We start from the raw sequence: 15,126 nt of genomic DNA, 5'->3' as shown, positions 1-15,126 counted from the left end.
CCGGTCGACATTGTGTGCCTGAGTTACTATAGCTTCCTGTTTCATGGCGAAACATCAAACTTTGTCAAGCCTCACGGCACGCCCCTCATGAAAAGTCTGGAACTTGCAATGTATCTCACAAAGGTCTAGGAAGTTAAATTAAGAAAGACTTTAATTTATTTACATGTACCAGATTTCCTGTTATTTATTTAAATGTGTCACATTCCCTTTTGCCAGCTGGTGGCACTATTGCTATAAATGAACACTGACATGGATATGTGTAATGATAGGCGATAAAATTAATGCAGGCGAATTATAGTAGGATTTGTTATTTATTTAAATGCGTCACATTCCCTTTTTCCAGCTGGTGGCGCTATCGCTATAAGTGAACACTGACATGGATATGTGTTCAGCCAGGACTCTTATCAAACATGTGAATGTGAGGCGGTCAGACATTGTGTGCTGAGTTACTATAGCTTCCTGTTTCATGGCGAAACTCAAACTTTCAGCCGCCACGCACAGGCCCCTCAACAAAAGTCAGGAATTGAATGTATCTCACAAAGGTCTGAAGATCATACTGGCTTACTCTTCAAATATGATGCTGACCTGTTGAACTCTATGAGGAGTAATCACAGTTTAAACATGTCACTTCCTGTTTCCTGCAGGTGGCGCTATAACGTATCTGAAAATTACCATGTAGATGTCTTCAGGCCAGGTCTTTATCAAAATGTGAAGTTTGAGACTGTTCGACATTGTGTCCTGAGTTACTATACTTCCTGTTTCATGGCGAAACATCAACTTTGTCAGGCCGCCACGGACACGCCCCTCAACAGAAAAGTCAGGACTTTCAATGTATCATCACAAAGTGTCTGAAGATCATACTGCTGCCACAAATATATGCTGACCTGTTTGAATCTCTATGGAGTTAATCACAGTTTAAAACATGCTCACTTCCTGTTTCCTGCAGGTGGCGCTATAACATGTATCTGAAATTACCATGTAGATGTCTTCAGGCCAGGACTTTTATCAAATGTGTGAAGTCTGGGTGAAGTCTGGGCCTCTTGCACATTGTATGCCTGAGTTACAACAACTTCTTGTTCATGGCGAAACGCCAAACTTTGGATGGCCGCCAGGGTCACGTTCCCCCATGAAAAGTCAGATCTCCGCAATTTAGCTTCGCAAAGGCCTTAAGATGAGAATGACATGAAGATGATGTTGATCGGATTAAAACTCTAGGAGGAGTTCGTTAAAGTACGAACGACTGGAAATTGAAACAAATTACAAAATTGCACAGGAAATCAAAAATCACGGACTTCCTGTTGAGTTTAGAGATATGCTCCAAGAGACTTTTCTTCATGATTCGGGGTGTTCTATCAGCCCACCAAATTTGGTGCATGTACGTATTGCGTAGTGGCCTGGGCAGTTCTAGGTGGCGCTAGCGAGCCATTTTGCCACGCCTAATTTTAAAACCCATATCAGACGTAAATTTTTGCAAGGTCTGATGCGTGTGCAAATTATTGTGAGTTTTTGAGCATGTTTAGGCCTTCAAATTAGCGATCAAAGAGGGAGAAGAAGAAGAAGAAGAATAAACAACACAGAAACAAAAGGGCTCTGCACTACGGTGCAAGCCGGTGGCTTGCTCCTCCGTGCTCGGGCCCAATGACAGAATGAAAGATTCAGTAGCGTAGAGTGAACACTCCTCCTCTCCACATCTCTGAGTGTGGCTGGATTTATCATGTCAATCATTGTTCAGTAGAGGAATGACCATTCATCACATTCTCTAACATCACATTTTTTTTGGCACACTGGTCTTATGCCATGATTTAATCTAATCTCTGACACTGTAATATCAACAAGTTTATAAATTCAGACCCATGAAGTGTGTCAATAAGCCCCCATGACCGGGTTCCATATGTGGTAAAAATCAATAAACGTGATCAAAGCTAAACACATAACAGGTGCGATGTCCAAAACTGTTAGACTGACAACTATGAGACCCATGTCATCATTTTTACTTGCACTCTATGCTCTCTAAATCAGTGGTTCTCAAACTGGGGGCCATGGCCTCCTGGGGGGCCCCAAGATGCTTCTCCAGGGGGCCACAGATTTTGTGGCATTTTAGAAATATAGATATCTATCACACATTTTATGCAATCAAACATCAGAAAAACAACGCCACCAACCAAAAGAATTGATGTTTTAGCATTGTTTAACTGAATATTTTCTTGGTTTAATTAAAATTTTAAGTTTAAGATTATAAGTCTTTATTTGGGGGGCCGCAAAGCAATGCACTCTACACAAAGGGGGCCTTACAACAAAAAAGTTTGAGAACCACTGCTCTAAATTAACAACACACACATCACGACATCCATCACACACACACCACACCACACACACACACACCATCACAACACACACACCATCACGCCACCTGCAGGAAACAGGAAGTGGCATGTTTTAAACTGTGATTAACTCCTCATACAGATTTAAACAGGTCAGAATCATATTTGGCCAGTATGATCTTCAGACCTTTGTGACGATACATTGCAAGTTGCTGACTTTTCGTTGACGGGCGTGTCCGTGGCGGCCTGACACAGTTTGATGTTTCGCCATGAAACAGGAAGCTAAAGTAACTCAGGCACACAATGTCTGACCGGCCTCACACTTCACATGTTTGATAAGAGTCCTGGCCTGTACAAATATCCATGTCAGTGTTCACTCATAGCAATAGTGCCACCAGCTGGCAAAAGGGAATGTGACACATTTAAATAAATAACAAGTCCTACTATAATTCGACTGCATTAATTTTATCGCCTATGATTACACATATCCATGTCAGTGTTCACTTATAGCAATAGCGCCACCAGCTGGCAAAAGGGAATGTGACACATTTAAATAAATAACAGGAAATCTGGTACATGTAAATAAATTAAAGTCTTTCTGTAATATAACTTCCTAGTTCTTTGTGATGATACATTGCAAGTTCCAGACTTTTCATGAGGGGCGTGGCCGTGGAAGCGTGACAAAGTTTGATGTTTCGCCATGAAACAGGAAGCTATAGTAACTCAGGCACACAATGTCCGACCGGCCTCACACTTCATATGTTTTATAAGAGTCCTGGCCTGAACACATATCCACGTCAGTGTTCACTTATAGTCATAGCGCCACCAGCTGGCAATAGGAAATATTGCACGGAAAAATCTATAATGTAACTCCTTATATGCACGTTGCCCACCGTTCACTGTTCCTGAGGCCGACGGGTGGTGATGGCACAGGGTTGCGGTTGCACTTTTGCGCGAGAGCCCGATCATCGCTGCTTGCAGCTTTAATTCTTGGTTTGGTTTGTGTTGTTCAGCTCTGGATGTGTGATCACATGCTGACGGACGGACGTCTTTATTGCGTTCAGGTGACATTTCAAGCTTGAGTATATGCTTCATCACAGAGCCGACTGGCGGGTCAGAGGGGCTCCGGTTCTAGAGCTGAAGTAACATGTTCAAGTGACAGATAACAGCACACGTCACTGAGCACAATTCAAAGAGAAAGCTCACAAAACGCTTACACAAGCGCCCACGAGCCACGGCGGAATGAGATGCGTTCAACATCATTTATTAAAAGAGCTCCATTATTATTAGAAACTGACAAAGCAAAGACAATCCGAGCGAAACTCTCGAGTCAGCACGCCTTTCTGCCGCATGTTCAAACACAAACTAGAGCTTTAAAAAACAAGCCAAGGCCGAGCGCACGGCTCTAATGAAAAGAGCTTTGAGAAGAAAGCCCGTACGCACACAGAGAGAGAGAGAGAGAGAGAGAGAGAGAGAGATTGAATAAAATCAAGTGAAGGGTTGAATGCTGCAGACTCGATCAATTTCACTTACAATGGCTTTGCTCATTCGATCTCTGTTGTGCTCTTTGTAATTGGGACGAATGGCTTGTCAGCTGTAATAATAGCCATTGTAATTGGCTGTGGCTGCAGGAGGGCGTGTCAGCCATAATAACAACTGTCGCTATTGGCTGCTTGTGTGAAACCAGACATAAAAGAAATTGGAGTCTTTTGTTTGGGACTGAATTCATTTACACACTTGATTCTCCTCTTTATTCTCTCATCAGATGAATTATACCTGTGTTTCCCATCACTTGTCCTGTCCGCCATTGTTTGGACTCATCGATGATGTCATGAGGGGCTTTTCGGGACTCACCGCGCAAGTGATTTTGGGACGGTCGATGTGTTCAGCATCTTAGTCTGATCCGTAATCATCAATCTTTCTGGTTTTATAGACTAACCCAAACTAACAGAAAACATGAAAATAAAGTTTGTTTACATTTACATTTAGTCATTTAGCAGATGCTTTTATCCAAAGCCACTTAAGAAATGAGCAACAATGAAGCAATCACCAGAGCAAAAGTTTTGAACAAAATGTACAAGAGCATCACAACTGAGCACAGTTTGCTAAAACATAGTGTACTTAGCTAGATGGTAGTTATTATTATGATTATTTCTAAGAAGAAGAACGGACAGGATGGAACAGAACAGAACAGAACAGAAAGTACTAGTGTTCATGTGTCAGATGTTTTTTTAAAGATTCAGCTCTGTGCTATGGATGGGCAGGTCGTTCCACCAACGATGAACATTCCAGTCAAAGCAGCGTCATCGAGATCCAGTGCCTTTCTGCTAGGCTCACCATAAGTGCCATTTTCTCCGGACACGGCCTGGCCAGGATTTCGGGGCGTCCTCCACAGTCAGGGATGCACATAAGTGGTGCGCAGGTGCGCGTGCGCGACCAAAATAAAAAATGCGCTCTGTGAATAAGTTTAGAACGCTCATTTGCGTACTGACATGGTTGAAACCTTTTGATGCACAATCACTGTTTTAGACCGACTAAATGTAATACTGGATAAGATTTCCGTTTGTAGTGAATGCTGCTAAAACCACTGATATGTCGTTTGTTCCCGGTGATAAACGGGACCTGGGTGTAAATGATGAAAAACGGAGTATTGGTAGCTCCGCCTTTGTTGGTTCTGCTTTCGAGAAGCACGCGGCGCGCGCAGCCTCTGTGAATGTCTGGAACTGCGCTGCACGTCTACCAAAACACCGCTTCTCTTAAACTTTCTAAAAGGAAAAAAAAAGCTGTTTAAACTTGACACTTGCACGCAGCTTGTGTTTCTCTGCTATACTCGATTCTAGCTCTGCACCGCAAGTCTCCATGTGCGCTCGCAAGTGCACTTCCCAGCAACCTGACAAAAACCAAAAAGGTTGTCGTTTTAGGTTTCAAAATTGGTGTTGAAAATTAATATTAACTAATGTAAAAAGAAAAACAAGAAGAAATACATTATCATTGTATTTTAAGTGTACTTTAAAGTAATATAAATATATTATCCCACTTTATTATTTTGTTTATTGTTCATTAAAAAGTAACTACTTTTTTACTTTTATTTTCAATAGGTAAATATAATTTGTCACACTATGTGCAATGTGAGCACCAAACCGAATCTCCAGGTGCTCTCTTGAGACCCAGATAGAAAAACTTATGTGCACCCCTGCACAATCCACCACATACTGTACGTCATTGAGGTTCTCACATTTCATGTTTCAAAAAAACATCATAAAATTAACGTTTATTTCTCTTAATACGTATAATCATTGTAATTTCATTCTTAGCTTGAAATATAACTTATAGCATTTCTGAAATAAAACCTGAAAGAGTAAACCTCGATGACGTAAGCGGTGGACAAACGAGGACGCACCCGAAATCCTTGCCAGGACGTGTCCGGGAAAAATGGCACGTATGGTCACCCTACTTTTTGAGGAGGCACCGCTAGCCTAACTAGGTTCATTAGCAGAACGCAAGCGTCTGGATGGGTGAGTTGAGGTACGCCGGGGCAGAGCCGCTGGTTGTCAACCCGGAGCAGTGCAGACTGATGAGGAGGAGCGCTCTCACCGTAGACCGGTCCAGTGCCGGTCTACGGCAGATGCACCGGTGCATAAGCATCTGCAGAGGTTTGAAGGGCTGGTCAGGAGAGCATTGCAGTCTAGTGGAGATAGAACTCGAGCGTGCACCAGGAGCTGTTGCATGCTCCCATAGGAAAGGCTCGATCTGCCAGATCATGGAGCATGGATGCTCAGCTCTTTTGGGTGTGTGTGTGCGTGCGTGCGTGCGTGCGTGCGTGCGTGCGTGCGTGCGTGCGTGCGTGCGTGCGTGCGTGTGTGTGTGTTTGTTTTTTCATTTCCATAGATTGGATAAAAATGAAAACCACACAGTAGATATAAAGCTGCAACACAACAGCTCCACTGTGTGGTGAGGGATGGATTTACAGTTTGTGCGTGCGTGCGTGCGTGCGTGCGTGCGTGCGTGCGTGAGTGTGTGTGTGTGTGCGTGCGTGCGTGCGTGCGTGCGTGCGTGCGTGCGTGCGTGTGTGTGTGTTGAGGACAGAGAACATCAGCAGAGTTCAGGTGAATGTTTTGTGTATGAATGTCTGTTGGAGAGAACAGTCAAGTGTGTAGTCTTGTTAAAGGGAATAATTGTGTTCCAGTAAAGGCTTTGTTCTTCACTGGGCATCTCTTGACGGATCAGTTGTATTCTTGATTTGAATAGATATTCTGGATGTGTTATTGCAAGGCTTCAGCTGGAGACAGATTGATTTCTGCTGATGTTAAACCTCATGTACTGTAGTTCATCAGATTTACTCCAAACTCTGGATGAGATGAAACACGGGTCATCACATACTAAGCTGCAGCGTCGCCTCTCAGCGGGTTCAGCTCAGGAAAATGTCTCTTTAAATTCTTCCTGCGATCTGTTAGTCAGAATCAATTGAATTTCACCTCCTGACGTGTGCGACGGTGTCCTGCTGTTGATGATGGAAAGCATGTTCTCTGCAGGACACGAGGAAGTGATGATCAGTGCTCACGCGTATTCTCATGCACGGTGACATTTGAGAGAAAACTGTGTCTTCAGCTTTGCGAACCATCACAGCCTGACCTCACAGATGCTCTTGTTTATATGAAAGCATGAATGATTCCTCACTGAGATCTGGATGTTGATTCTGTTCAGACGTCAGTGAGATCAGAGTTCATCCCAAACGTTCACACATTTCTCTTGTTTGATTAGGGCCCACAGAGAAAAAATACTCTACTATAGGATTTACCCTGGTAAACTGTTATAGCAATCGCAACACTTTCTTCATGTTTTTAAAGGATAGCAAATAAACAAACAGTTGGAAATAAATACTCCAAAATACTTGAATATTTACTGTAGTCATGTTTAAAAACACTGTAAAATGAAGAAATGCTGTATTTTAATCATTGTTTTGAAAAGTAACATCAACAAGACGATTGGAGAATTTTTCATGATTAAACACAAGATTTAAAGCAGCGCTTAGTCTGATGTGTGTGTGCGTGCGTGCGTGCGTGCGTGCGTGCGTGCGTGCGTGCGTGCGTGCGTGCAGAGAGACGGGTCTGTCGGTGGTCTGATCACAATCTGAATTCTTCAGGTCTGCTGTACATGATGTTTGTAATCTCACCATCTTGTTTTCCAGGTTGAAGGTGGCAGCATCTCTCTCTCTCGCTCTCTGTTTTCTTAATAAAATAATTATTTATGAGACGTGATTGATTTCTCATTTTGATGTTTATTTCTTTTTTGATTCCTTAGTCGTCAACAAAAGAACAACAATTTCTTGCTTAAAAAAAACAAAACAAAAAAAAACACTACAAGTTTGTCCAAAACAAGACCTGTCCAAAACCAGGTCACACCCCCTCACAGGACTAGCCAATCAGAATGAATATACTAATACTGCTTTTCCTTTAGCCCCTCCCACTCAAAACAAGCAACCCCCCAATCCCCCCGCCCCCCCCCCCGCCGTCCCCCGATCCGTCCCTTCTTTATGTGGAGAATGATTTCTGCTAACTCTTGTGTCTTCTTACTAACCAACAGCTTCAGATTCTTCCAGTTTATGTTTGTCTTTGTGTTTCTTTGAATCGACTAACACTCACGGAATGTTGGCCATCTGTTGTTTTTCCAATTAACTTGCGTACTGACGTACTAACAATAATAACAATACAGTTGTCATGTTTTGGTTTTGGTTGACAAATCCTTCAATGAAGAGACTTTATATTTGACCCAAAATAAGAAAAACCCCTCGAACCCTCAAACAAAAGCGTGCCGTTTTTAAAATGACCTTTATTGAGCTGACGATTTGTCATTTTTCTATATATTTTTCTTTCCCTTCCCTTGTTTTCTCTTAAAGCACTCTGGCATTGGACACGCTATGGTAAACAAACTGCATTATATGGTAGATATCATTCTAATTGTCTTCTACTTTGGTTTGCCCTGGATTTCCGTTCCCTGTTTATATTCTGTTTGCTTTTACTGACTACACAAAATCCCATTGGTATCAAGGTAGCAATGACAACTACAGATATGCACTCCTTTTTGTTTTCTCGTCTCATACGATCATTGTTTTTCTCTTCATTTTATTCATGTGATGACCCCTCCACCCCTCTCTGCGTGAAAGATGCCCGCTGAAAACAATCCGTATTTGATTTTCAAATGTTCGGCTGTAGTCAGGATTACCAAATATATTCATACTAACAAGATGCCTCACTGCCATTGAAATGAATAGCGAAGTTTTTGCGTTATGGTACGGTTTACGTCATTTTTAAATGTTGTTTTTAAATATGTCGTTTAATTGGGATTTTAGCCGGCGATTGTAGAAACATCGGTATTTCCTTTCATGTCTTGTTTGAATGACGTAATAACTGCACGGAGGCCCGTTGCAAACATGGCCGCCGAGTGGCACAGCTTCCCTAAACGGACTTTGGAATTACTTTGCTTCTGTCGTCTGTTGCTATGACAACAAACATGATGAGTCTTGACATTCACTGTCCTGTCCCTTATGAAAGTTTAGCATGGTTTTATTATAGTTCAAGTGCAGTAACCATGTTATTATTATTTGTCATTAGTATGACCACAGTTGTATAACAGATACCACGGTTAAACGTCACTTACTGTAGTAAAGCTATTGATTCTTAAGCTGTTATTCCTGACACGACTCACACGTTGAGAAGCTATTAAAGTCCTATAGCGCTTCTCAATATGGCAGAAACTCAACATCCATTAGCTGTATAATGCTAGCCATTTTGATATTAGACTCAAGGTGATAGTTGCCTGCCAGAACCTCCATCTCTCCTGGACCTCCTGCCATCCGGGGTGGATTTAGTGCCCCTGCTTGAGAGCGGGCCACCCCGGTCATAAAACATGGCTGGAAACAAGGGCCAGAAGCCCATTACAGCCGGCACTTTGATTTATTCATCACATGAAAATGCTCTTGAAGCGAAGCGTCTTGGGTTCAATGCAGAAATACAATGGAACTCAAAGTGCTGCAGCGATACCTTCATTCATCAGACAGTTTATTCATTTCAAGTAATCGACGGGATTTTAGTTTGGAGACGAGGACTCTTGCCAGTGTGAGCAGTTCTTTCATTAGTGTATGTGGCCATAAGAAAACCAAAGTCATTATTAAACCTGAGAAATGTTGTTCAGGACAGAATCAATGAAATCATGTTTGTTTTGTTTTGTTCCTCACAGTAGATCTCGGCTGTAGTTGAAATAAAGAAATAAGTTCATTTGAACCCAGCATTTGGGTTTGTTTATATTTGGCCCAACTGTGGATCTAAATGACTGCAACATTTGTAGATTGATTCTATAAATAATATTTAAGTGAAATCTAATCACTTTCACTCAAACTGTTGTTTAATATTAGAACTCGTGTAAAACTGAATTTATTTCACTTGAAGTCAAACTCGTCTTGTTTTGGTCACTTGAAGGCATGACACCGACACGGATCCTCAGACGATAGCACTTCTTTCTCATTCTGTAAAACTAAATCTATTCTAGGTAAGGAGGAAAAGCGATGAAAGCACTTTTCCATGCGGGTGTGATTGACAGGTCAATGAAGTCCCGCTGTGAGAGGCTTTAGGAGCCCGGGCCATATGCATTAGTGTGTGAATATCCTGATGTTATCAAAAATGGCAGGAGTTCAGACCTCTAGAATAACATCTGAAAGAAGAACGGCGCTTTAGCTGGGTAATAGCAGGTGGTCGGTGCTAGATCTCGCGCTGAATAAGTGGAACACGTTTTTTGGTGTTAGACACGCCTCTTTTGAATTGTGTTCAGTTGGCAGGGAGCGTTCTGCGCTGCTTATGCGTGCCGGGTGCCTCGCGTTTTCGGTGGAGCTCTCCGAGCGCCTGAAGTTGAAGCGATTGACATCATGCGGCATTTTTCCCCATTGTCCAATCGAAAGAAAGGAGAGGCGGGCCTTCCGATGTGGTGACGGAACTTTACAGTTGCTTGAAACGTCCGGAGACTGCAATGATGAAGGAGAAACTTGTGTTGGCTGACACGGGTTAACCGAGCAAGGTCAGAGCAAGCGCCCTCTGCTTGTACCTTTTTAACATTTCTGATAATATGACAACTTTGACTGACAGGGCAGCTTTCGGTGGTTACCTAGCAACATAAAAGACCTTCTGCGCGCTGCTCTTTTTTTTAAAGAGTCAACCAAAAGAGCAGTTCGAACACGAAAAGCGCGTTCTGTGTGACCGCCCCCTAACACCTCCCCGCATCACTTTTCCTCTCTTCACTTGATGTTTTGTGATGGTGATTCTTCTTGTTTTTCTGCATGAATTCATCTGCTTGCTGCAGTTTAAGAGGGAGTCTGCGATGTTAGAGCCGAAGACGTCTCGGCTTGCACGCAAATCTTCATAGTGGTGTTTCGCCTTCACTTTAACCCTGTAATCCACTAAACGTCACTGTTCCTCTTCATTCTCATTGATGTTGTGATGTGAATCCTCAGATCAGTTTGGACTTCCCTCTTTCATGGGCTTCCCTTTTGCTTTCACGCGTCCATCTGCGTTTTTCTCCTCAGAACATTCTCATCTTCATCAGATCATTCGACTGCATGGCTTCTCCCCCATGATGTGAGAATTGTGGATGTTTTTTTTTTCCTTTTAACCTCAAAACCCGTTTAACCACACCTGACAATTCGGACCATCTGACGACTCAAATCAGAAAGGATTTCATGAATTGACTGCTACTCTTTCACTAAATGACTAAATTCTCTTACTAATGAAATCTTTGTTGTAACTGTACTAACAACCATTTTTGTGTCTGACCTGCTGTTATCTACTAAAGTATTAACCTCCAACCCTACATACTGAATGAAGCCCATAAGAACAGACTTACACCCGTCCCCGCTCCTCCAGATCTGACTAACTCATCCCTTCATCCCTTTGGCTAGTTCAGTCCTGATCTCTCTCGACTTCCACCGGCCGCCAGAGTCAGAGGACCGTCTTCCAGCTGCCAGCCACTGAAGGGACGCTTCTGCCGTTATTGTTTGGGCCTCAGAGTTGATTGTGCTTATAAATGTTTTTCTTTTCATAGGTTAAAGGTAAGTAGTGTAGTTAGAGAACCTCACAGGAACCTTCAAGAGTTTCATCAGATGGCCACCAGAAGATGAGGTGAGACCCATCACTGATTCAAAAATCAAGTTTCTTTTATATTGCAGTGCCTTTCTACAAATTACAGAAATAACATGAGAGAAAAAACACTTAGCATTTAAAGCTCAATGAGACACACTCATCTCACGGGTTCTGATGACTCTTCTGGAGCTGTTGACCTGCTTGCCTTAGATAGCAGACATGTTAGGATCGTGTTTACAGTCTTATTTGCATTCTGTTTGCTGTGTTGTGAGAAAGGGTTATGTGATCACTAAACAGCAGAGACGACCTCACTTACAATGGTTGATATTAGTTTGTATTATTGTAGTTTACTAAACATAAAAACATGTCAGCTGATGGAGAACTGCAGTGTGTGTGTGTGTGTGTGCGTGTGTGTGCGCGTGTGCGGGTGTGTGTGTGTGTGTGTGTGTGTGTGTTGTTGGATGGGTGTGTGCGCGTGTGCGCGTGTGCGTTTGTGTGCGTGCGTGCGTGCGTGCGTGTGTATGTGTGTGTGCGCGTGTGTGCGCGGGTGTGTGTGTGGTGTTGTGGGGGGGGGTGGGTGTGTGGCGTGTGCGTGTGCATGCGGTTTGGTGAGTAGTGTGGGTGGGTGCGTGTGCGCGGTGTGGATATGATGTGTAGTGGCAGTGGGGTGGGATGGGTGTGGTGCGGTGGGCGTGTTGTGCGCGTGCGTGAGTCGCGTGGTGATAGCGATGGCGTAACGGTATGATGTAGTGTGTAGTTTGTGTGGGGTGGTCGTATTAGTGCGCGTGTCTGCGCTGTGCTCGCCTAGGTTGTGTGGCTTGTTGCGTGTTGGCGTGTGTGTGTGTGTGTGCGTGTGTAGTGTGTGTGTGTGTGTGTTCATGTTTGTATATCCCGGTGGGGACCTAAACCTGAATACACACCAACACATGGGGACTCGTGTCACCGTGGGGACCAAAATTGAGGTCCTCATGGGCAAAAAGCTAATAAATTGTACAGAACAATATTTTTTACAAATCTAAAAATGCAAAAAGTGTTCTATGATCTTTAGGTTTAGGGATAGGGTTAGGGATAGGGGATAGAATATACAGTTTGTACAGTATAAAAACATTACGCCTATGGACTGTCCCCACGGGGATAGTCAACCAAAGCCTGTGTGTGTGTGTGTGTGTGTGGTGTGTGCGTGCGTGCGTGTGCCGTGCGTGTGTGCATGTGGTGTGCGTGCGTGCCTGTGCTGTGTGCGTGTGGTGGCGTGTGTCGTGTGTGTGTGTGTACGTGTATGGTCTCTGTGTGTGTGTTTCGTGTGTGTGTGTGCTGTTGCTATGTGCTGTGCGTGCGTGCCTGTGCGTGTGTGTGGGACATATGTAATTTTTTGCAGATAATGGTTTGCTTTTGCGCTTGGTCAGATGCGAATATCGGTATAGCGTGCGTTACACGTGTGTGTGTGTGTTGTGTGTTGTGTTGTTGTGTTTGCGATTGGCTCGCGTTGTGTGTTGTTCGCGCTGCGTGCGGCCTCGCGTGTGTGTTGGTGTGTTAGTGCGCGTGGCGCGAGTGTGGTGTCGTGTGCGTGTGTTGTGTGTGTGCTGTGCGTGTTGTGTGATGGTGTGGTGGCCTGCTGTGATCGTGGTGTGTGGATGGTTGTGACAGCGTGTTAACGGCTAATGTAATGATCTAAAGGTTTATGGTGGAAATAGGAAGCATTCTAGATCTGTGTCTGATGATATTTTAATGATGTACCTGAAATGACAGAATATGATGTGAATGGAGAAGAAGTTGACACTATATTAAAGGGGAACTCGGACCAAAAATGAAAATTCTACCATTAATTACTCACCCTCAAGTAGTTTCACATCTGTAAGAACTCCATTTTTCCCCAAAACGAAAATGAAGGTAGTTTTGGAAGCTTTCTGACTCCTCCTTAGATTGCAACGCAACCAATCTCTTCAAAGCTCTGAAAGTGGCTAAAGACATTGTAAAATTGTCCACGCGACTCCGGTGGTTCAGTATTAATTAATATAATGCGACGAGGATACTTCTTGTGCGCAAACGACTATAACGACTAAATTCAAAAACTTCCTGATTTGAGTGTTAGTTTCCAGCGCACGTTTCCGAGAGCCACACGACAGTGCATCCGGTGTCAGCATCTTTTGACGCATGCACGTTCTGACAAGGTCAAGGTCAAGGTTTACTTATATAGCACCTTAAAACAACACAAGTGTTGACCAAATGGCTTCACAAGCAGTAGCAAAAACATACGTAATAAGAACAAATCACACCAAGTATTATTATCTGATAGCTGATAGATATAAAAACAGGAATTCATAATAACATGCTATAGCACAAACAACTACCCCTGGCAAAAATAAACATACGAGAATAAAACAAGTTATGGGTAAGCCTTAGAGAAAAGATACGTTTAATTGATACTTTAAAAGCAGTTCATGTAGGGTAAGCTGTAATCGTTTGAGGTATTGTGTTCCATAGAGTTCAGATGAGATTTCGGGACGTTTAGTAGTAATTGGTCTGAAGATCTAAGAGATCTCTGAGGTAGATAAAAACTTAAAGTTCTGATATATAAATAGGGGCATGTCCATGTAGAGCTTTAAACACAAAGGTTAAGACCAATTCTTTGTTTCACTGGGAGCCAATGGAGAGAGGCTCGGATAGGTGAGATATGGTCCCTCTTTTTTGTCCCAGTCATAAAGCGAGCTGCAGCATTTTGGACCATTTGTAGTCGTGAGAGTGATGACTGACTGATTCCAGAATACAAGGCGTTGCAGTAATCAATCCTTGAGGAAATAAGTGCATGGATAACAGTCTCCAAATGTCTAAAAGTAAGGAAAGATTTTAGCTTTCTTAGCTGCTTTAGCTGGAAAAACTGGCCCTGACCACTGAGTTAATTTGTTTGTCAAACTTCAAGTGGCAATCGAAAATAACTCCTAGATTTTTAACACAAGAGTGATTATTTGACTGAAGGTGCCCCAACATTACACTGTATTTGTCAGTCAGCGATTTGGAGCCAAATAGGATAACCTCTGTCTTTTTTCATTCAACTGGAGAAAGTTTTCATCCATCCATTCCTTAATATCCTTTGGACATGCTAGCAGAGAAAGAACAGAGTCGCTGCCAGAATTTAATGGTAAATAGAGCTGGGTATCGTCTGCGTAGATGTGATAGGAAACCTTATGATGCTCAAGAATCAAGCGTAGGGGAAGCATGTAAAGGGAAAATAAAACTGGACCCAAAATTGAACCCTGTGACACCCCACAGGTGATCGGCACTGGGGATGATGAAAATTCTCCAATTTTAACAGATATACTCTTATTTGAGAGATAAGACTGAAACCAGTCCAGAGCAGCATCACGGACACTGACCTCATGGTTTAATATATTTAACAAAATGCGATGGTCCACACAGTATCAAAGGCTGCGCTGCAATCCAGCAGCACAAGGACTGCACATTTACCAGAGTCGACTGATAATAAGATGTCATTTGTCACTCTTAAAAGGGCGGACTCTGTACTGTGACGTAGAGCCTGTGTGGTCGGAACGCGCATGCGTCGAGCAATGTTGACACCGGATGCACTGTCATGTGGCTCGTGTGTTTGGTTGTGTTGCAATCTATGGAGGAGTCAGAAAGCTCCAAAACTTCCAAAACTACCTTCATTTGCATTCTGCGGAAAA

General features: G+C 43.1%; 1 protein-coding gene across 2 annotated transcripts in view; it reads left to right on the top strand.

Moving 5' to 3' along the window:
• Window positions 1-15,126, top strand: part of LOC130550843 (neurexin-1-like) — a 31,835-nt gene that overhangs the window by 1,230 nt on the left and 15,479 nt on the right. The window contains exon 2 of one of the 2 annotated variants that reach the window (XM_057328352.1): window positions 8,218-8,241. The exons of the other annotated variant lie outside the window; for it this stretch is intronic. Coding sequence (XP_057184335.1) covers window positions 8,218-8,241 — 24 coding nt within the window. The remainder of the gene's footprint in view (window positions 1-8,217; window positions 8,242-15,126) is intronic. 2 annotated transcript variants of the gene reach the window in all.

Source organism: Triplophysa rosa, unplaced genomic scaffold (genome assembly GCF_024868665.1).
Source record: "Triplophysa rosa unplaced genomic scaffold, Trosa_1v2 scaffold445, whole genome shotgun sequence".
Taxonomy (NCBI): Eukaryota; Metazoa; Chordata; class Actinopteri; order Cypriniformes; family Nemacheilidae; genus Triplophysa; species Triplophysa rosa.
Note: the sequence above shows the minus strand (reverse complement) of the source record. Positions and strands in the feature narration are given on the sequence as shown.